General features: G+C 50.3%; 1 protein-coding gene across 3 annotated transcripts; it reads left to right on the forward strand.

Moving 5' to 3' along the window:
* Nucleotides 1–881: 881 nt before the first annotated feature.
* On the forward strand, nucleotides 882–17,896 carry NCOA5 (nuclear receptor coactivator 5). Of its 3 annotated transcripts, none has more exons than XM_061361326.1 (10): nucleotides 882–1,021; nucleotides 3,277–3,463; nucleotides 3,958–4,065; nucleotides 7,946–8,012; nucleotides 11,259–11,609; nucleotides 11,876–11,991; nucleotides 12,110–12,236; nucleotides 14,084–14,283; nucleotides 16,197–16,520; nucleotides 16,942–17,896. In XM_061361326.1, exons 2-10 carry the CDS (start codon nucleotides 3,301–3,303, stop codon nucleotides 17,583–17,585), a joined length of 2,100 nt encoding a protein of 699 aa, XP_061217310.1. In that variant the 5' UTR covers nucleotides 882–1,021; nucleotides 3,277–3,300; the 3' UTR covers nucleotides 17,586–17,896. The 3 variants fall into 3 exon arrangements, with proteins under 3 accessions (XP_061217310.1, XP_061217311.1, XP_061217312.1); XM_061361327.1 differs by having other exon boundaries at nucleotides 897–1,036; XM_061361328.1 differs by lacking the exons at nucleotides 882–1,021; nucleotides 3,277–3,463; nucleotides 7,946–8,012.
* Nucleotides 17,897–22,153: the final 4,257 nt, after the last annotated feature.

Here is a 22,153-nt window from a genome sequence, read left to right on the forward strand (position 1 = left end):
CACCAGAGCCAGAACTGAGACAGAAGTTCAAGGTTTCACTTCACCTTCCCAGTGGTAACCCTGCGCTGTGGCCCTGGAGAGCCCCTCACGGCTGCCCGCAGGCTCTGGCCTCCAAACCAGTTCTTGTAAACGCACCAGCCCGAAACAGGAATGGGCCAAAGTGCCGCAGGCCCGGCTGAGCCGGGGACTGCCCGCCAGCCCCTGCCTCAGCTCCCTCGGAGTCCCCCGTGTGGTCCCTGGGAAGTTCCAGGCTCCCCTCCTGTTAAGAGACACTTTCCCGCATCCCTTTCTCCCCATGGCCTGGCAGGGACCGGCGGCTCCTCTGCACCTCCCCGTGCCCTGTCCCCCCTGTGCTGCACCGTGACAGCACCGCAGTGACCACAGCCGCTGCCTCGGCCCTGGCTTGGGGGCTGCGTGCCACGTGCGGCCTTCCGCCCGTGCTCCCTCCCCTGGTGATGGCGGGAGGGCGGCAGCGGCTGTTTCCCCATCCCGCCGTCAGTTCCCAGAACTGAGTCACTCGAGAACACGACGGGTCCCGGGGGAGAGCCGAGGGCAGAGCCCTGGAGGGGATTTTTGTGCCTGGCTCCCGCGGGACCGGCAGGGGAAGTCCCACAGCTCCGGGCACCGGCCGCGCACAGGACAAGCGGCGGAGCCCGACAGGAGCTGCCCGGCGGGGAAGCAGGCACCAGGTCGCGGGTACGGCGGTAGCGGCGGGGCCGGTCCCGGTCCGGGTCCCACCTCGCCCCGCGAGAGATCTGATTGCGCCACCCAGCGGCCTCGCGCCTCTCCCTCCGCGGGACTACGAGTCCCAGCGTGCCGTGCGGCGGCGCCTTGCGGGGTATGCTGGGAGCCAGGCGGGACGTGCAGCTCCGCCCGCCGGGCCCTCGCCTCGGCAGGCATGGCAGCGGGCGGCACGTCAGCGCCTTGCGTCGTAAAGCGTGAAGCATCGTAGTCGCGACGGCGCCGTACGGCAGCGGCGGTTGGCGCCTTTGTGCTGGCGGCGGCGGCGGCGGGAGCGGCGGTGTCCGGCGCGGCGGTGAGTACAGCGGCGGCCCCGCGGTTGCGGCGCGCTCGGTGAACCCTCACGGGGGACGGGTCCCTCCCGGCTGCCAGGCTGGGCTGGGCTGGGCTGGGCTGGGCTGGGCTGGGCTTGGCTTGGCTTGGCTTGACCGGGCGTGCCCTGCGGCCTGCGGGCGGGCCGCGCATACGCCTCGCCGCTCCTGAGGAGCGGGAGCGCGGGTTCGCTGGAAGCTGCCCCAGGGCGGGTCGGTGGCGCAGCAGTAACGGGGCTCAAAAGCGCCTGCTGCCGGGCCGGTGCGTACTGCAGGTGGATTCCTCGTAACTCTGGTGGCGAGCCCGGCCCTCGGCAGCGGCGGAGGCCCTGTGCGAGGCCTGTGGCCGCCGGTGAGGCGTTCGGCAGGGCCTGGCTTGCGTTACCCCTGCTACCGCTTTCCGCACGGGTACCTTTATCCCCGCTTGCGGTCCCGGTGCGGGGCCCTGGGGCGAGAGAGGGTGAGGGCCGCCTCCCGGGCTGGGCCTTGCTTCGGGGCTGCTGGCGCCGTGCAGGACGCTGCTCCTCTCCCCGTTCATGTCGGTGGCGGCTGCAGTCTCTGCTGCTGCCTTGCCCGGCAGCCTCCTGCGAGCCTGTGTCCCCTTCCGTTGTGTTAGTTTGAACATCTAGCTGTGTCTCGCTTTCTGAAGCTCTAGTGCTGTTAATAAATAACTTTGGGTTTAAATATAAGTTTTTTAGGGAAAAGTGGCTTTGGTTAACTCTTCGAGGGCTCACTGCACCCGAGCTGGCTTGGGCTGGCCTCGTGTGGGAACCTGGCCGTGGGTTTTTGCACAGGGGATTGGCACCTTGAAACCACCTTGGCTCATAGTTGGCCTCTGGCTGCATTCATAGGAAAGGCTTAATGTGGAAGTTGGTTCACCCGGTTCAGTGTGCCTGAAGCTTGGACAACAGTCAGTTGTTTCGGTCTTCTGGTTGCTAAATGGCTCCTAACTATGCAATGTGCCAAGTGGAAAATGGTAGGAGGCAGTAAATGCTCTTGTGTGGAAGTTCTTCAGTAATTCAGCCTATCCAGCCGATTTATTGTTTTGCTTTGAAAGTGACCTGCAAATGGGAAAATAGCTCCCTGGTTTCTTCAGGTGGGAAACTCTCACAAAGTATTTAGCTAAAGCTGTTTATATTTTTAGACATTTGACTTGTTTATTTAGAGACTAGTTGTAAACTGTAACAAATGTGGGTTAGCTGTTGGCTGGTTACTGGGAGTAGCTCCTGTTGATACACTCGAGTTCAGCTTTTTTTCCCAGGTTTCTTGCATGTTATAATGGAAATCCCATCTTGCCTTCCTGTAGATGGATGTTTAGGAAGTATGGGAACTTCATTAAGTAGCTTTCAGTCTTTCAAGTTCATCTCAAAAGTTTCAGTGTTTCTGGGTGTTTTTTTTTAAGCTTTATGTAATGGTGACTCTTCAGCCAGGCAGTGGGTCTGGGTGGGGGTTGGGGATTGGTTGCTGTGGTGGGAGTTGTGTTGGGTTCTGTTTGCTGGGGTGGTTTTGCTGTGGAGCTTTGTGTGAGCTTGGGCAGTGCCTGCTCTGTGGTGGTGGGGTCCGCAGTGGGGAAGGGGCACAGTGCTTCCACGGGGGTCCCCAGATTCCCATGTGGACCCGCCTTCTGTGGGAGCCCACACCTGGATGGGGATGAGAACACGCTGTTCACTAGGGGTTGAATGAAAAACTGTATTTTGGCACTGAAAGCCAAGATTCCACATGCAGTGAAGCAATCCAGGTGTGGTCCCTTGGAGCATTTGAGCAGTGCTTCCTCGTGTCTCGCCCAAAGCCTGTATTGAAATCTTTGGGTTATGCAATGTTGTGATGAGTGTTTCCTTTCTGCGTGGTAAAATATCGCATAGACCTCAACTCTGGTCACCAGTGGACTGAAGAATGGGTGTTCTGAAAAGCTTAAAGTCAAGGTGTGTTAATGGAAAATGAGTTTTATTTGTATCTTACTTTGGAGTTAAACCATTAAAACTTGTCTATGAAATTATTGGGGTTACTGCTTTTCAGTATTACAGAAAATCCCAAGCAAAAAGCCTCAGTACATGTTCTTCCCAGAGCTCTGTATCCCTGGGCTAGGATTCCTCTGGAGTGTAATTTACGTTGCACAGCCTTGGTTGGTTTCCAGCCACAAAGCAGTTCAGTTGAATGCCCGGTTTGGTGTGTGGGGTTGCAGTGACACACGTGATGTGCATGGCCCTTTTTCTTTTTTGCGAAGAGTTGCATTTGGGACGACAGCAAAATGGCTCGAGGACGCAAGAGCAATAGCATCAAACAGAGCGACTTCACCAACAGCACCAACCCCCAGGACTTAGAGAGAAGACTTTTTGTCGGCAATTTGCCCACAGACCACATGACTCGTGAAGAAATGGAAGAGATATTTTCAAAATATGGCAAAATCAGGGGTTAGTATTTTATCATTGTGCCTTTTTGTGCCTGGGAACTCAGTGAGAAATACCACTTTCACGCTTGTCAAATGGTATTTGCTGATGATGGGAGGAGTAACTAACCCTGTTCCCAAAAAAGTAACCTTTCAGTGATAATTTTCTCTGAAAAAAGGGATTCCTTCAGCACAGCTGAGATGTAAGGGGTGTATCAGCTACATTTCAGCTTTGGGGTTGCAGTATGATGTTACAAGACTCTTTCAAGTAACTTCATAGTCTCTTAATCAAATCTTGGTCACATGACAGGCTGCATTTTGCTCACTGCCTTGCCAGAAGGCAATGGATCTATGAAATGCATTTCAGAGCCTTTAAGCTCTGCATTTTGATCCTGGTGGATGTGGTTTTCCCAGGAAACTTGCCATGGTTTCTTGGCTTGGGGTTAGGTGGTGGCCTGGGTGTGGGTTGATGGTGTCCCCTGGTTGTAACCAGTCTTGCCCTGCTGTTGCCTTTTCCAGCCCTCAGCATGTACCATGGCTATGGGTTCGTGCAGTACGACCGTCTGGAGGATGTCCAGGCCGCTCTGGACGGGGAGAAGGGCCGCCTTTATAAAGGGTATAGATTAGGTAAGGAAAACTGCTCCGTGCTCTCCCACTGACCCCAGCATGCATCCCAGTAGAGAGCGCTCTTGTCCTAAAGCTCTCCAGAAAGATCCCTATGTTACACTTGCCTGGTGTGAGACTCAAATCACTTTTAGTAGCTGTGCATTTCCCTTCGGTTACTTGCTCTAAGTGCTGTGTTTCATCTTCCTACCTAGGTCTTACTCTGAACTTACCTCTGTTTGTTAGTATTTGAAAAGGTCTGCTGCCCTGTGTGAGAGGCTGCTCTAGCCCTAGGCAGTGCTCATCACAACCTCGTGCATGTAGTTTTAAAACATTTAAAAACATTTGTAGAGCAGCACTGGTTCCTCTTGGCAGGCTCAGGAATTGGTCACAGCACTCAGCAGCTTGCGAGCCCAGTAATCTTGGGTGGGTTTGCACATGTCAGTCTGAAAGCAGTGTGTAAATACCAGGTGCGTTAAAGAGGTCATTTTCATAAAGATAAAAACAATTCTGCTAAATGTGCTGGGAGGACACTTAAACAGGAGCAAATTGTTAGAAAGCTGAGTAATCTGTTACATGCAAGCAAAAAATTACTCTTGAAGTAAACCTATGCTAATTTGAAGACGAACAGTTTGACTTAGAAAGGAGTGAAAGGAGCAGTAAATGATGACTTGTAGGAAGGTGTGTGTAGAGTAACAAACCCAAGCCTCAAGATGGAAATGCAGGCAAATAGACAAGGAGGGTAGAAGGATATAAGAAGAAATTATGGCCAGCATTGTCTAAGTCTAGAAGCTTAAGCAGGAACAACTGCAGCTGCTTTAGCAGCTGAGGTGTAACTGTCAGGGGATGATAACAGTTTCTAACTGGAAAGACCACTTGGTTCTCAGTTTCTGCTGTCTCTCTTTGAAGAGGCACAAGGAGCTTTAATATAAATTGCATTTCAGTAGCAAAATTGAAAAGGTAGAGCAGCAGCTACCAAAACCGGACCCCTCAAAAATTTTAAATCTCATGTCTGTGAGTCTCAGTGCAGACCTGCCTAGGATGTTCCTATTGTTTTCCCACAAGCCTTGGGAAAACCAGGGATTTTCCAGGGCCATAGCAGAGTGGTGTAGATGTGCCAGTCAGCAGCGTAAGTGGGACAAGCGAGGCATCAGCCCCTGATAGCAAAGGGATTCTTCCACCTGACACCCACTGAGAAGGGAATTCATTAATGCAAATCAAAAGAAATCCTACCTCTTACTCCACTGATACTGTGAGCTTTATGGCTGAGAGCAGCAGTGTTGATATAAAGGCTTCTGTAAGATGTTTGGTTTGATTAAGCAGCTAAACAATTAAAACCAACATAGGGTTAAATGGAGTTCAGTATAACATAGATGGAGTTGCTCAGTGCTTTGAGTGGTGTTCTGGGGGATTCCTGGCCATGCAGTGCTTTTGTAAGTGACTTGGGGAGAAAAGACCATCATGTTTCAGAAAAAGAATGAAATAATTAAGATGGAGTTACTGGTGGTGAAATGACCTGGACTTCTTCCTAAGCTGGATGCAGGCAGATCTGAGCTCTCACTAAAGCCAGAAGGGAAGATCTGCACCCAGCAAGAGTGCTTTTGTCATTCCTGGCTGTACAAAACAGTTTTGTAAGCAGGGAGGGTTTGCTGCCCTGGGGTATACTGCTGGAATACTGTATTCAGATCTGGTATGCCTGTTTCAAAGAGGATAGTGTTAAATGGGAGAAGCCTCAGAAAAACCTGAAGGAGGCTTAAAGGGCTGAAGAACAAGTCCTAGCAAAAGCCTTGAGATAAAGGAGTGATGTGATCTGTATAACAGACAGACCTGAAGATAAGCAAGTTTTAATCTAGTAGGCTTAGGCATGACAAATCCTTAAATGGAAATAAATAGTTTTCTTCAGCAGCAGAGTAATTGACTTCTGGAATAACTCGTTGAAGCTTTGGTGCTTTCTGTGCTCTGAAAATGTTTAAATTGGAATTGAATGTTCTGCTGAAAGATAAGCTCGAGCTCAATGCCACTGCTGCACTTGAGATAGGAATGTGATTCAAGGCTCTCTTGTCACCCGTGTTCATTCAGAAGGTCACTGCAGTGGCCCTGTCACCTCAGAACCCTGCAGGACAGAAGACTTTCTTTTTTTCCTCTGAAGTTTTGTCACTGTTCACGTACTTAACCTGTAAATGCTGTTGGCATTAAATAAAATGTTATTAAATCTGTTCATTTTGCACCAGAGGAGGGTCCCTATCAAAGGTGGTTTTCTTCTTCTAGGAAAACATTTTGGTTCAGATTTTCTTTTTTTTTTTTTTTCAAATACTGTATGGTTTTGAGTGTAAAAATCCTGATAGGTGTCTGCAATGGCATCGTAAAAGAGAATAAAAATAATCTTAAACCAAAGAAAGCAGATAGTGTCTTGCTTAAAGATAACACTTGCCTTTAAAGGGACAAAAATCTCAACTAAAAAATAAATGCAAGGAGAGAGTTGCTTCAGTTACACAGCATGAGCATCAAATGTAACTGCTAAGGACGCAAGTCGGTAAAAGGCTTTGGGAGAGTTCAACTCCATTGTTGCATTACCCTAATGCTTCCACAGACACATAGAAGTGTGTTCGTTATCTTTAATGGCTAAAGCGATGTAGGGAATAAATGCCCATCAAAGTTTGTGACAACAGGTAACAAATGCAGCTGATCCTGGGGATTGATCCTGGGGACTGCTCTGTGGTGTTGAGTGCTCTGGTGCTGCAGTTCAGGTTCAGGCTGCACTTGCTTCTGTCCCCCCAAAAAAGAGAACAAGCTGCTCCTTGGTGGACAACGGGAGCAAAGCTTAGGACAGATCCTGTAACTGAAAGTTCTAAAGGATCGTTTATGAAGCTGCAGAAGATGTTAAGACTGAGGCTTGCTAAAGCCAAGCGGCATGTTTATTCTCTTGCAAGAACTTTGAAAGGAGCTAATGCAAATAGCTAATAGGAACTCTTAAATTGTTGATAGATTCTTGGGAAGCAGATACAACCTGGGTTGGTTTTGTTTGTGTCCTTTAAAGGCTCTGAAACATCTGAAAAAACATCTGAAGATGTTTCTGTCTGTTCTTGCCCCCTCTTCAGTGTCTTATTTCATCCTTAGTCAGCTGTTACCAAAGGCTTTTTTTCCTCACAGTAGAACAAATCGGTCTCTGCCAGTTCTGGGCGGCTTCATTTTTTCTGGTTGAGGACAAGACTATTTATCCAGTTCTCTTACTTTGCATTTCACTTCATGGTGATTTTCATGGAGGTGCTCAGAAGCCAACCAGTTTTCAGTTTCTGATCTGTTGCATCACTTTGCATCATGTTAACAGTGGTGCTTTGAATGCGTCATGTTGACCTTCCCCAGGAGCTTGTGCCTCAGGCTCCCCGGATCCCGCTCACTGAGTGGAGGCTGCAGCCATGCCTTGGGAGGCAGTTGCATGTGCCACTTGGGAGCCTTCATGTTCTCAATAAGGGTAGCAGTATGCTCCGTTGAACAGGTCTGGCTGGGAACTTAAGACTGCTGGCTGTCCGCTTCCTTTCTTGGAGGTTTTCAGACTCTGCTTTTTCTCCTAGAGTCCATGAGTTGCTTTCTGTTCACTCATAGACTGCAGAAGAAAGAGGTTCTCTTATGGAATGAAGAGTCTGCATGTGGGCCTGAACATAAAGGGTTAAAACACTACCCAGGCTGTCCACCCTGTTTTGAAGTCAGAAATACATGAACATTTCATTATGTTGTACTGTCTAAACTTAATAAAAAATTGTCAAAGTGACAATGTCTCTCTGCTGAATGGATTTTCTTGCACCATCTGGATGTTGTTGAGCTTAAGTTGCTTTCATTTGAATTGTGCTGATGATATTTTTTTTGTTCCGTAGCATTGAACAGATGGGTTGATTATTCTTTACAGATATTAATAAAGCAGTGGAAAGAAGAAATATGAATAAGGCTTCATCAAGGTCCAGTCCGGCACGAAGGTAAAGTACCTGGAAGCAGTGAGTTGTAGTAGGAAGGTCAGGGCATTAGCCCAGTGGCCTGTGCTAAATGTGTTTGTCTCCCCCACGGCCGCCCCCAGTCAGACTGCGACACTCAAGTGAGACAGCTGGGACGTGGCTGCTGCAGCTCTCGGGGGCCTTCTGTCACTGGCACCTCGGGAGGCATGAGGGAAACCTTGTGTCTGCTGCTGTGACTGCAGCTAAGTGTGATGTTTTGCAGCAAAAGTTGTAAGGGACTTGTGAGGAAGAATACACTTGATGTTCTCTCCTGCCTCAAGTGTCAGAGAAGCTGAGGCATATCTAGGGAGTGCTACGGCCCAGTAGCATTCCCAGTACCATGCTGAAGAGGACTTCAGGACCTTGTCTCTTCTGATGTCAGAAGCTTCCAGTGCTGAAATGAGACTGGAAAAAAACATATGAGTGAAGCACAAGACAGAGCAAACATCTGTCTTGCACTGTCCTGCCTGCCAGGACCTGGAGCCAGGTTAGTGATGGGCACCTGCCAGCTTGTCATCATTTCCCATCCCTCAGTAGGCACAGCGTGTGCCGCTCCTGCACCTCCTCTGTATGTGAAGTCACAGGCAAGTGGAGAAGACCCAGACTGTCCTGTCACAGGAGGGCAACTTCAGGTTCCTTTCCATGGCACTACTGGGAGCACACAAAGATGTGCTGTGGTGGTAGCTTGGTGTAAAGTGTGCATCTTCTGTGCCTGTACTGTGAAGCTTTCCACACTGTTTCTTGTTGGAGTTGAAGGTTATCAAGCCCTGACATGTCTGGTGTGGTCTACAAACTTGACCTGTTTAATTACAAAAAAAAAGAGGAAAATGTGCAGCCAGCAAGACATCTAGCACCAAAAAAACCCAGCAAATGTGTGGCTGCAATAGTTGGCATCATCTAGGTTTTTTGTATGTGCTGCACTTAGCCTGCACAGGGCCAAATGCACTTGCAGAGACCATCATGCTACAGGAACCACTTTGGCCACACAGCTGGGCGGTCCCCTTACACATCTGTAAACATCCAAGCCTTGGGCCTGGGCAGTGTGAGGTGTGCTCAGTGCTGACACAAGGACCCCAAGCACACTGCAGGTACATGAGCATTGATGGCATGTCTTTGGCTTCAGGCTCTGATGCCATGAGCGTTGGTCCTCAGACCACACTGGGAGGGACAAGCAACAGGTGTTGATGCACTGGGACCTGTGTCATCCTGTGTGTGCAAGAGCAGATGGCCACATCAAGGCCCCCAAGGAGCACTGAAGCTGCATGAGCATGTCGAAGGCTATGGTGCCGCTGAGAGAGGCACTGGATTCCAGCTGGCACTGCAGACACCATGGCCATCCCTTGTCACTAGCACCGGTCCCAAGCAGCACTGTGGGCATCAAGTCCTGGGTGTGGATAATGGACCTGCTCCATGCTGCAGGTGTGTGAATGACATCAGAGGAGTCCTGCGCCGCAGTGCTGAGTCCTGAGCAGACGTGGGCAGTGGGGCTGATGCTGTAGGAGTCAGACTGTGGTGATAGAGGTGCATAAGGCCACTGTGCCTTCGTGCTGCTGCCTCTCTGCAAGCAGCCTGGCAATGATGAGGAGCAGAGGGGATCCACACCACGTCTGTGCTTCTGTGGCAGTTGTGCGGTTCTTGTTCCGGATCTATTTGTCTCTGCAAATAGTGGATGTGGCCTGTTCTGGTCACTCCACTCCCAGCTGGAATAAATGTCCTATGCCAAACAATCCTGCTGCATCTGGCTGTTTTGCTGTAGTCCTGCAGCTACAGAATGACCAGGTACTCAGTATCCATTAGAGCAAGTGGGAAGTTTCCCCTGAGCTTCTGCCATGGTTCACTGTAGGTTGGGGGGAAGGGGACAAGGACAGTGTATCTCATATGATGTGGTTTCAATACAGATCACAGACAACGGGATCTGTGTGTCCAGGAGGCTGAGGGAGTTTGCACTTGTGTGTATGCCGATAGTGTTTCTTTCACAGGAGGACACTATGTATGTTCTTGGTGGCACCTCTGTAGTGTGTCCTGAGGTTTGTTTCAAACCTGACATAAAAGCAGGGAATGCCAGTGCTCCTGTGTGTCCCCCAGCACAGCTGGGTGTAACCACCCAAATCCATGCACAGGCTCTGCACATCCGTCTCTGCCTGTCACTGAACTTGGGCACATCTGACTCACTACTCCTGCTGTTCTCTCCAGGTGACTACCACATGAATGCATCACAGTGGAAGCAGACTTGTGTTCTGCTTATCTTTCATAACCTGGATTAGGCTGGTAGAGGACTCTAAATGTCTGTCAACTTTGGGAAATAAAAAGATTCAAAAAGCTGATTTTCTTCTGATGGCTGTCAGTATCTTGGGGAAAGAACATTCTGCACACGGTTTCTCTGCAAGATTTTTTCTGTTTGACTTACACTGCAGTGAATTGATTTGGGTTTTTTTCTGGAAAACAAAATATGACCTGGAAAAAAACCTACTTTTTTTTGGAAAAGTTGAAGACTAGGATGCTATTCTTCCTTTCCTCCGAAGACAATGCAGTACAAAGTCTGAATGAGATGGATCATTCAGATACAACAGAGAAGCTGTTGCTGCTGAGGATGTGGTGCTGGTGGGGTTTGGTACCCCCTTAACAGGGCCATCATACGCATAAGACTGGCTTTGTACAGAGACTCTCCCTTCCAGTGCAGGACACGGCAGCTGCTGTCGCTGCTTTCTGCTGGCAGCACAAACCCAACCACAACATGGAACCTGCAGTGCCTTTGGTCACAACAAAGTCCTTTTTTGATCATATGACAATAACAGATTATTTCAGGTGTTCTGCTGTCATTGACTGGTGAACTTAATGGATCCCATGAATGCTCCTGGCTACTGCAGATCTGTGGGTATTGGGCACCAGCACCTTGAATGCTCTCAAAGAACTTGCAAAACCACATTTGATAGATCTGAGGCTGGAGACCTTAAAATGGTGTTTTCTTAGGTGCCTGTTAACTTTCTCTACAGGTGCTCTGTGCTTTTAATGATGCTTCATTAAGGAGCTTTCTGGGTCTTGTTTGGTGTGAGAAACACTGCAGTTAAAAGCTTCTCCAGGCTGCTTCAACAAATATGGTTTTGGGGCAGTTCTTGTTATTGTGGGTTAGGAGGGAGGATTCAACTGCTTTGGCACCTCAGGTAAGAGATCTAGGGGTAATTGTACTGTGTCATTAGCAGTCTAATGGACTGTCCCTGGTGTTTTCCTCAGGGAACCCTATGCCTATGGGGATGGCCGAGACAGCAGACGTGACCGCTCCCCTCTTCGGGGGAGCCCACGGAGAGACCCCAGAGATGGTAGAAATGGCCGAGATTCCAGAGACACTCGAGACATTCGAGCTAGAGACATGCGTGATGCCAGAGACCACAGAGACCCCCGGGACCTGCGGGACCCACGGGACATCAGGGATCCAAGAGACCTGCGGGACCCTCGTGATGTTCGAGACCTTCGTGACCCACGGGAGCCGCTGTATGATCGATACAGGGATCCACGGGATATGAGAAATCCACGAGATATGAGGGATCCACGGGATATGAGAGACCCTCGGGACCCTTTGTACAGGTAATCTCCCTGGGACTGTATTTGCCAACACATTTTATGGTGTTCCTGCCTCAATGGCTGTGCCGGGTTGCGTGGTATCAGGTGTCTAAGATCAGGAAATTGCTCCAGCTGGGGACAGTTGGGTGCCTGCTTTGGGTCTTGAGGGGAGCAGGTGAGTACTCCAGAATTAAAATCAAGGAGGGTTTGTGTGTGCTGCATTGCCCAAAGTTATTGCCTGAGCTGGTGCTGGAGCATGGAAACCTTTGCTGCTTCTGTCAATGTTGCAGGCGAGATGAATCCTATGACCGTTACATTCGCTTCGAAGACTACTGTCGGCGGAAGGACGACTCTTACTATGACCGTTACAAAGAGCATTTTGACAGAGCACCAGTGAATTCAGATGGTGAGTACCTGTAATGTTGTAATGGGCAGATTCACATCTCCCACTGGAGAGTGTGGGAGATGCTATGGTATCTTGAGATGAAGGCATCATGTGTTCTGTCCCTGGGCCTGGCTTTCAGAGCGCCTGAAGCGCGAGGAGCGGCGCCGGGAGGAGCTGTACCGTCAGTACTACGAGGAAATCAAGAGACGTTTTGATGCAGAGAGACCTGTGGATTGTTCTGTGATCGTGGTGAATAAACAGACAAAGTAAGAAAACAGTTATGACAAATTTTATTATCACATGGTAAAAAAAAATAGAACTAAACTTAGTCCTTCCTTGAGGCTTTGTCTTGCTAGTTGTTTTTGAACAATGTGGCTTTAGAGCCCTTGGAAAGTTGACAGTGCCTGTTGCTGTTCTGGGAGCATAGGTTGATAAGATGGAGAAATGCTGTATCTTGTGCTTTACTTTTATTTCTTTCTTGTCACCTATCACTATACCTTCTCCTGTTACTTTTCTACTTACTCTTCATATCAGCCTACTGCCGTGACAGGTTATAGCAGTCTGTACTTGCTATTCATGGGTTGAATGATACATACGTGCCAACCAGCAGATACTGCAGAGCAGGTGTTGAGGGAGTCGGGGGGGTGTTAGTTTCAGCGCTCCTGTCACACTGGTTACTAGGACAGATACCTGTCACCACCGCCAATCTAACATGCAAGAAATACAAAATCACTGCTGCCAGTCATGAGCAGTGTCAGAGCACGTGTGAGTAGTAACCAGGGCGAGCTCCTGAGGCAGCCCAAGCACTGCACTGGGAACAGGAGGGCACACCTGTGCCTGGTACAGTGTGGGGGGGCCCGTAATGATGGCACCACTCTGATGTCTACAGCTTTACACATAAATATGTTGAAGAATAGAAAATAGTAAATAAATCGTAGACCTGACCTGGAGTCTAATTAAAGTGTTTGTCAAGGGGAGATATAAGGCTCTGTCTCTGTAGCCCTGCAGAAAAAAGATCAAGAATTAGTTTTATTTAACTCTGCTCTGTCTGTGAGGCAGAAAAACAGCTGGTGCTTGCCTGGCCTGATGGTGGAAGACAGAACAGGAAATGGGAACAAGGGAAGCAGTGAAACTAGACATAAACTCTTGTGTTTTGCTTTTAATGGAGTTGATTGCCTAGTGGAACAGATCTTGAAAGGGAATTATAGATTCTTTATCCCTTGGTGACTAAAAGTCTTTAGAAGATGTTCTAATAGGGCACAAGTTATTGTACTTGATATAGGGAGTAATTTTCTGTGCAAGAAGACCAGCTTAATATCCTAAGGATCATTTTGGTCTGTAACAGCTAGAAACCTTAAGAGCTGGAGCATGTAATAAATGTTGGGTATTGAAGCAATGGTGTCACCTACTACAGAACTGTTAAAGGGGACTCCTAAATGACTTGGTCCATGGTGCATGGTCCAGGTAACTTAGAAATCCTTAGAAGGACAGTTGGGGGTAACAGTTTTAGTCATTGTTAACAGTGTTCACATTCAAAGATGATGAACTACACCTCTTTCAGAAGGGGTGGGTGCACAGACTAAACTGCAGGACAGAGGATACAAGAACTGTGGATCCATGGATGCTGTGTCGATGCTGAGCTAGAGCAGAAAGCATCAGGAAGAACAAATGAGCCAGAAATAAGGAATAACGCACATTTGAACAGTTAAGATACTGAACATAGTACAAGTAACTTCTGTAGGCTGGCTGCTCTGCTATTTGCCCCTTAGATCCCTGTGGGCATAAATCACCTCACTTAATGAGTTTGGTTTAAACACATTTATATGCAAACCAGTCTATAATAGTGTAAATCCTTTTGCAAACACTGTTTCTCAGCTAAGCTAAGGTTTGATTTGTAATTTATTTCAGTTAAACTGAAATGACTGATTCAGATCAAAACAAGGGCTCTTGCATCACTGTAATGAGGTTGCTGTAATACTGTCCTGTTACACACTGTGAGATTTGGCAAGCCATCAGAGCAGTGAATCTGAGGTGACAGCGAGGGTGGGTGTGCCAGGGTTTCTGTTTCTGTGTGACTGACGTGTTAAACTCTACTGGCTTTGCTTTGTGGTAGGGAGTATGCGGAGTCAGTGGGGCGGAAAGTGCGGGATCTGGGCATGGTAGTGGACCTGATCTTCCTCAACACAGAGATGTCACTGACGCAAGCCCTGGACGATGTCAGCAGAGGAGGGTCTCCTTTTGCCATTGTCATCACCCAGCAGCATCAAGTTCACCGCTCTTGCACTGTTAACATCATGTTTGGCACCCCACAAGGTACTGAGGTCTTAATAGGCTCTGTAGCTGTGTGTTTGTTCTGAACCACTCCAAGTGCTGCTTCAGAACACTTTCAAGCAGAATCACACAGGACAAGGTTCATCCCTGCTGTGATATATAAGTAGTTTAATGACTCAACACCACGTCATAAACGTGAATATTGTTATTTACAAGTTTCCATAATACTTTATTTGTCCCTTGTCAAAAGGACTGTTTTATTTCTACCAAGAGAGAATCTCAGCTGCATTCTCAGCACCTAATACCACCAGCCTTTGCATCTGAGGGCAAGCTGTGAGCCCCAGCTCTAGAAATGATGGCATTGCCCTGGCAGATTTCTGAGTAAGACCAGTCCAGCCTCAGGTTATCACTTGTTGTTCTGACAGAGAGCGTGTTTGGAATGTGGCAAATTACAGGACAGATTTTAAGACCACATGTAATTTAAGGAAAACAGGATAATGATCATGTGTTTGGGCAAGGTAAAGATCCAGTCATGAAACTGGAAAGAGTTCTAAAAAGATTGGACTATAAAGGTGTTGGGTCTATGTGCGCCACCTTCTGAGCACTGCTTACGCTTGTCACATCACTTCATCCTGAGGTGTGACTTGGTGGCTGTGAAGGGTGGGTGTAGGTATTAAAACGAGTTTCATCACAATGTGATTTTGGAGAGCAGCCTATGCTCTCATAGAAGGCCTCTGCACATCCTCTGTTTACACATGGGGCTTGTGAGGCTGCACTTGAGCTTTGGGAGGTTATTGCTCCCTTACTGTGTTCTCAAGTAGTGTTTTGTGAGGTTCATCAGGGAGAGTAAACATCTGAATGCACACTCACTGCTTTTTGAGTGCTGACTGACTGAGGAAGCCTAGGTTTCTTTAGCATGGGGTGCAGATGTGGTAACTTCTGCAGAAATACAGCTCACACACTTCACTGGGCTTTCCACTGCCCTTGGTTTTAACTCTTAAGTCCTTTGGTTAACACCCATATTCCCACAAAGCTTACCTTCTTTTCCGGGTCTAATGGTGTATCACATCTGATAAGAACCCCAGCTCATCCACAGCTCTTTCTAGAGATGAAACATGCTCACTTGAACCACACACAGCCAACTTTGCATTCACATCAGTTTCAGGGAACCCTTTCACCACTGGTGCAAAGCATAATGTTAAAATGAACCCCACTTTCCTGTTACAAGGAAATGGGTGCCAGGAATTATTGTTCTGCAGGTGTGAAAAGTGCTCAGAGATTTGGGCACTCTTTGGAATGTGAAGGTTCTTTTTATCTCCCTGCATAAAGCTGTGTTCAGGGCATTGTTTGTGTCTGTGCTTTGTGAGGTGGAAATTATGACCTCAAAAACTTCAAAAGGCAGCTGCACAAAACACCAAAAAGTGTTGTGGTTGGCCATTACTGGGTGCATTGTAGAACCCGATTGCTGCTTACTGCCCCTGAGTAGTAAACATAAGCAGCAATGTGACCTTGAGCCAGTGCTCTCCTCCCCACCTCCTGTGTACACACACCTTATTGAGGGGTTGGCAGTACAGAACCAAGTATTCCCACTGCTGTCCTCCTCCGGAAAGCTTTAGCAGCCTTCAGAGGACAAGTTTTGGATCTGCCCAAGGGTTTAGCAGCTGGAAATGTCTCTTAGAGAGGAGAGAACTTACGTGAGAGGTAGAGGGAGCTGCTGTCCCTTCTTAAATGGGTCTGATCCAATGTCTTGTCAGAGCCCTGAGCTACGGAAGGAAAGGATGGCCTTGCTGGGTGATAGCCTTGAGCCTGTCATTGGCTTAGGAAATGAAGCTGTTACTGTGTGCCTGGGAAGCTTCCCAAGTCTGTGCCTGCAGTCCTTGCCTGCTGAATGAGATGCGCTGATGTGCATGAAGCAAGGCACCTCCTGTTCCCCTCCTTTGCTTTCCCTCGTGCAGAGCACCGCAACATGCCCCAGGCCGATGCCATGGTGCTGGTGGCCAGGAACTACGAGCGCTACAAAACGGAGTGTCGGGAGAAGGAGCGGGATGAGATCGCCCGGCAGGCGGCCAAGATGGCAGATGAGGCTGTCCTGCAGGAGCGGGAGCGCCCCGGCCCTGGGGACGAGGGGGCCCGGGGAGGTCATCCCCCGGCGATCCAGACTCTCCTGAACCTGCTGGCAGACAACCGCTACCTGACTGCCGAGGAGATGGACAAAGTGATCAACTACCTGAGGGACCGGAAGGAGCGGCTGCTGAGGGGCAGCACCGAGGCTCTGCAGGGTAAGACTCGGGCCCAGGCGAGGCCACCGGTGGTGCGGTGTGTGCTCCCCCTGGGCTGGGACAGGGAAGGTACTGGGATTCCAGAGAGGTCCTGGTGCCATAACTGCCTCACACAGCACCTCAGTTTGCTGAAATGGGCATGGCCCTGGGACAACTGAGACCATTCGGATCTTTCATGTGAAAGAACTTTTTATGCTGGATTCTCTCAGGAAAACGATGGAACTGCCATAACTTGTTTGGCTGCTCAAGAAGAGCAACAGCTCTGTGGAGTGGTTTGGGTTCCCCAGAGCTGTGCAGCTCTCCTGTTCAGAGGAGGGTATTCACTGAGAGTTGTGGCTTCGGTAGCTGTTTCATGAGTTTTCTTTAGGTGTCCCTTCAAGGGCATGTGCAGAGCTTTAACCTTCTTCCCTTTCTTTTGCAGCACCCATGTCAAGACAGTCTCTGGGGGCACCTTCAGGATCATCTCTGGGTGGTCAGTCCAGCCTTCCAAGCAATCAAGCTCATCAGGGTTCACAGCCTCTGGTCTCTGCTCCTCCTGTTCCAGTGTCCTCTTCTAATCCTCAGCAGGAGCTTCAAGCAAAAATCCTCAGTCTCTTCAACAGTGGGGCAGCAGCAGTGGCCAACAGCACTCCTGCAGCCGCTGCCGGCACGTCGGGCAGCACACCAAGCCAGAACTTTGCTAGCATGGGCAGTGGCCAGGTCCGCCCAGCACAGATGGGTGCTGGAAACTTGAACCAGGCTCAGCAGAGATTGCAGACTCCAAGCACACAGATTCCTGCTCTCCAAGGCCCTTCAAGAAATGCAGGTCCAAGGCCTGGAGCTCCTCCACAAGCTCAGTCGCTCTATGGTCAGCACCAGAATCGCCTCCCTGCACCTAGCAATGTACCTGCTCAAAGGCCAGTATCTTCTGGTATCAACTTCGACAACCCCAGTGTGCAGAAAGCCTTGGACACCCTTATCCAGAGTGGTCCTGCACTCTCTCATTTAGTGAGCCAAACAGTGGCCCAGGGGCGAGCAGGGTCTGCAGTCCAGCAACCTATGGGTTCCTACCAGCGACACTACTAAAGCTGAGCTGTCAGGCCCTTTCCCCCTCCCTTTGCCATTCCATACTTATACTTGTTTAAAGAGTTTCCTGTCCTTGACACGGGACAAATGCCCCTGGATATGCATGTGCTCTCCACTTGATGAGAGCATACCCCAGTGGCACTGTGCTCTGGCTGGCAGTGTCTGGAGAAGCATGCTCTGGTTCCTTGGTGGCAGGAGCTGGTTTTGATAGTTGGTTGTTTTGTCCAGTCCCAGAAGCTGCTGCAGTGATTGCCCTGCTGCATTTTCCTCGCTTCCAGCAGCTGGTGCATCTCCGTGTTGAGGTGCAGTCTGGTCTTCTTTGGATCAATGGTTTTGAAGACACGGGACTGGACAGAACCTGACTGGCCTCTTGGAGACGCACCTCCTCAGAATGGGCACTCTTTTTTTTTTGGGTTTCTTTTTTCAATTCCTTTTTTTTTTTTTTTTTAATGACACATAAGCCACTTGGAAGGTCCAGTGGTAGCTTTAGAGCTGAACTCATGGAACACATGCCTGACCCTACTCAGTCACCCAGCACTGCACTGTATGGACTTTCCTTGCTGGAGAGTCCCGACAGAGGAGTGCTGCTCATCACACCCAGCCCATGGAAAGCGGCAGCTTTGGCCCCAGTACTGTGGCAGATCCGAAACGAGTTTCCACCCAAGGCAGAGGTTTGAAATGGGCTGTCAGTTTTCCTGCACTCAGCAGTTGGTGTTAAGATTTATCTGTTAAATTTGGCATATAAATTTCCTTTCATCTAACCCTGACTGGGGACAGTTGGTTGCTGTAGCCCAAGAGCTCAGCCACAGCCATGCTGCTGGCCTTGCCTTGGCAATACCTGGAGCCAGTTACAAGGGGTGGGTGTCTGCTCTCGCTGTTGGTTGGTGTTTTGTCCATCCGAGGAGGTGAGGCAGTGCCATGATGCAATACTATCATTTTATACGTTTTCTTCAACACTTTGGTAGCTGCAGCAGGCAGTTGAGTGGAAAATGGGGCAGTGATTCTTCACCATGTTTATAACCAGTAACATACTTTGATACCAGAACACAAAACATCTCTGAACGACATGGTCCTCCCCATCACAGCCCCTTAGTCCGGGCAGTACTAAGGGAGCAGTGTTCTCGGAGCTGAGGGTTCCTTTGTCCCAGGTGGTTTGTGTTGTAGCAGTTGGGTTTTTTTGCTCTCTGTGCTGTTAACAGGAGGACTTTACTTTCTAATAAAAAGGTGGGAAAAAAATTTTGCGTTTTGTTGTGGTTTTGACACTTGACAGGTTGTGTACTAGTGAATGCCCCATTGCCATTGCTCTCTGCTTTCAGATGAGCCATGTCAGGTGCTGTCCAGAGCCGGGTGTGTAGCAGGCAGCTTATGAACCTTGCTGTGACCTGCTGTGAGAGCGCCTCAGGCAGCACCTCCCACACCCTTTGCTGGCAGAGCACTTGGGTGGCCACAGGCAGAGCTGCTGAAGTTGGGATGAGCTGGGACTGGCATGTGGGGTCCCAACACTGTGGGAGCTGGTGTGGAGGGGAGGGATGCTTAGGAAGCAGCAAGCTGCTCCTGTGCTGCTGCGAGCTGCTTCAGTGCCACTGAGCTACACCTCCCCATGTGTTCGGCACTGGCTTTCCTCAGTGTGGTGCTGCCACTGCTGCAACCTGCAAGTGGGTGGAAGTGTGTTTGTCTCCCATCTTTCCTCCTCCAGTCTCTCTTTGTTAGGTCCCTTTCTCTGTCTCTACAACCCCGCAGACAGGTAAAGACTTTGCTGGGGTGATCAGAAATTTGCATGAGCTTAAACATGGGAACTGGCCCTGGGGAGAGGCTGTTCCTCTCCTGCTGTTCCCTGTTCGGGATTTCTCCTAGTTATGGAAATAGAATCAGCCAAGTGCTAAATAGCTGTGGAGATCCTGGAAGCAAGGGAAGACTCCCCATGCGAGTAGTGAAGGGTGTAATAAAATCATTTATTGCATTTTGTGCAGACAGGAGTCTAGAAAAATGGATACAGTTAAAGCAGTAAAGCATTAACAGGGAGCATTCAACAGCTGAGGAGCCACTCCTCCATTAATACCTGCACAAAGAACACAGGGGCTGTTACTGAGGCGGCCTAATGCACAATAGTGAAACACAGAAATTAAATGCAAGCCTAATACTGTTACTTTTTTTTTTCTTTTTTTTTTCCCTTTTTTGGTTTGCAACCCATTTTATTTACAAGGTTTTAAACTTAATTGCATTGCTCTGCACACAGGTTCTCTAAAACACAAAGCATACTAGGTTACCACGTGTCTATTGAAGTATTGCACTGGAATAAAAGTCACTTGAATGGACGCAAAACATCAAGCTACGGTGGTTAAAAGATTATTGAATGAGCTGACTGTGTGGTAACATTCATAACAAATATATTGCACATGTAGCACAGAAAGTGGTGTAACCAGCAAATCTCAGACCCTTTGGTCTTTCTGCTAGTTTTTAGTCCTGCTACACAGAGGAGGGTCTTGACTCTTCTAGTGCAACTCCTACCCTTGTGCAGTATCTCGTCCTGCCTCTCATCCAGCCATGGACCAACACCAGCCCAGGCTGGAGCTGCCTGTGCCTCTGGCAAGGGCTATCTTGTGCCTTGGAACCCGTACTGCGCGGTGGCTGCTGCTGCTGCACACGGGGACAGGGCCACACAACGCTCCCACTGCAGGAACCGGAGCGTGCGCTGCATCCCGGCCGAGCACGCTGTGGGTGATGTGCTCCTGCCTGCCGCGGGCCTTGCCATGCCCTGTCCTGCAGCGCTGCGCAGCGCCACAGAGCCCATGGCGCAAACCGGGGTCAAGACCTCCCTGTCTGGAACAAAACCGAGCCGTGTCTGTGCATGTGCCAAGGAGGAACTTGCACGTCTACCGGAGGAGGACACTGTCTTCACCAAGGTGGAACGGCAGAAGGGTGCTCCATGGGGAAACTGAACACTCACAGAGGCCAAACGTGCAGGGCTGGGTTTGTAAACTAACATGCAGTGCTGTCTGCTAAAACTGGCCCTCTCAGCCACGGCGCGCGAGCACCCGCTGTGGAACCAGCCCGTTTCTTGCCACAGCCAAATTTTGCCTGGCGGGGCATTGAGGCAGCCCTGTCTCTGTCTCGCGCTGTGCCCCTGCCCCTGCTGAGGATGAGGAAGGGAAATGCCTTTTTCCAGCAGCAGCGAGCAGAAAAGGGCTGCCCTTCCTGCTCCCTGGGGTGCCGGGACCCTGCTTCACTGCGGGGGATAAGGTGGTGCTGGGGGGGAATGGGATCTGCTGGTAATGCTGGGGAGGGGGTGAGCAAATCTCTCACTGGGAAAGCGTGGCCTGACCGCGGCGTCGCCGCTGCGGAGCGGACATGGACCCCGCTCCCTGCACCCGCGGCCATCGAGGCGGAGGGAGCCTCAGCAGAGGCACAACCTACCCCTGCCCCGCGGCCCTCGGTGCAGACCTGGGGCAGGAGGGGAGACCCGGCTGACTGCTGCACGGCCAGGGGCAGGGCAGGAGCCGGGCTGTGAGGGGAGGGTGGGTGGCAGGAGCAGGCAGGATCTTTCGAAGGCAGAGCAGCTGACAGGCGACCCAGGCCCAGCAGGCATGGAGCTGGCACGAGGTGAGCGGGCAGGTTGCTGCACTCGCCTCCCCCTTGCCTCAAATCACTCTGGGAGGCTAAAAACAGCACATGAGCTTGTGTGGTGCTGCAGGATGAGCTCCAAGGGCAGAGCGGCTGCTCACCAGCACATCTGGTTCCCGTGGGGCTGCCCTTCCCAAAGCTAAAGGAACCTTGCAGATGCCTGCCTGCTCGTCCAAGAGCAGAGCGCTGCCCTGTGTGCCTGCACCAGCGGTCCAGAGCTCCTGTGCTGCAGCCAGGCCTCAGCTCAGCCCGGTGGTTACCTCCTGTGAGCACCAAGCTCCTCGTGCCCCTGGGGTAGCTGCCACCCTGGAGCCTGCGGCACAGATGGATGCAGCTGTGCAGGTAGTGAACGCTGGCAGGAAGTCAGGCTGGGGCTGGGGCTGCTGCTGGAGCAAAGGGAGGCACTTTGGGAGTGATGGAAATGAAAAGCAAGGTATGAGCAAGCACAGATGTGAAGCTGGGGCTTGGGTTTGGTCTGGGACTGTGTCCATGCTGTATCTTAAAGAAAAGTTAAAAAGGAAATAAGAAGCCCCGCTGCTTTTTCTCCAAGCATCCCCAAAGAGCTTTGGCCTGGAGCTGGAGGTGCAGAGGAGCTCTGCAGAGCGAGCGGGAGCTGGAGCCTGGTGCAGAGGGACACAGGAGCTGGCAGAAGGTTTGGGCAGGCAGCTGCTGCCAGGCCATGCATGGGGACAGGGGGGCACCCGCTGCAGTGCCGGGGCTCAGTGCTGGGACAAAGCGCTGCTGATTCGGGCCAGGCTGGCACGGAGCAGCCGGGAGAGGGCAACTCTTAGCAGGCTGCACTTGGAGTGGAAGCTCAAATCTGCTGTGAAATAAGTTCAGAAAAGTCTGTGACTTCTTTTCCCTGAAAACTCTTAAGAAGCTGAACTGAGAAGAGAATGAACCTGGGACCTGGCCCCTTGGCAGAGGCTGCTGGGGCCAGGGGAGCT

Source organism: Neopsephotus bourkii, unplaced genomic scaffold, assembly GCF_033783945.1.
Source record: "Neopsephotus bourkii isolate Nb327-2 ecotype Australia unplaced genomic scaffold, CSIRO-AGI_Nbou_v1 NB_1060, whole genome shotgun sequence".
Lineage (NCBI taxonomy): Eukaryota > Metazoa > Chordata > Aves > Psittaciformes > Psittacidae > Neopsephotus > Neopsephotus bourkii.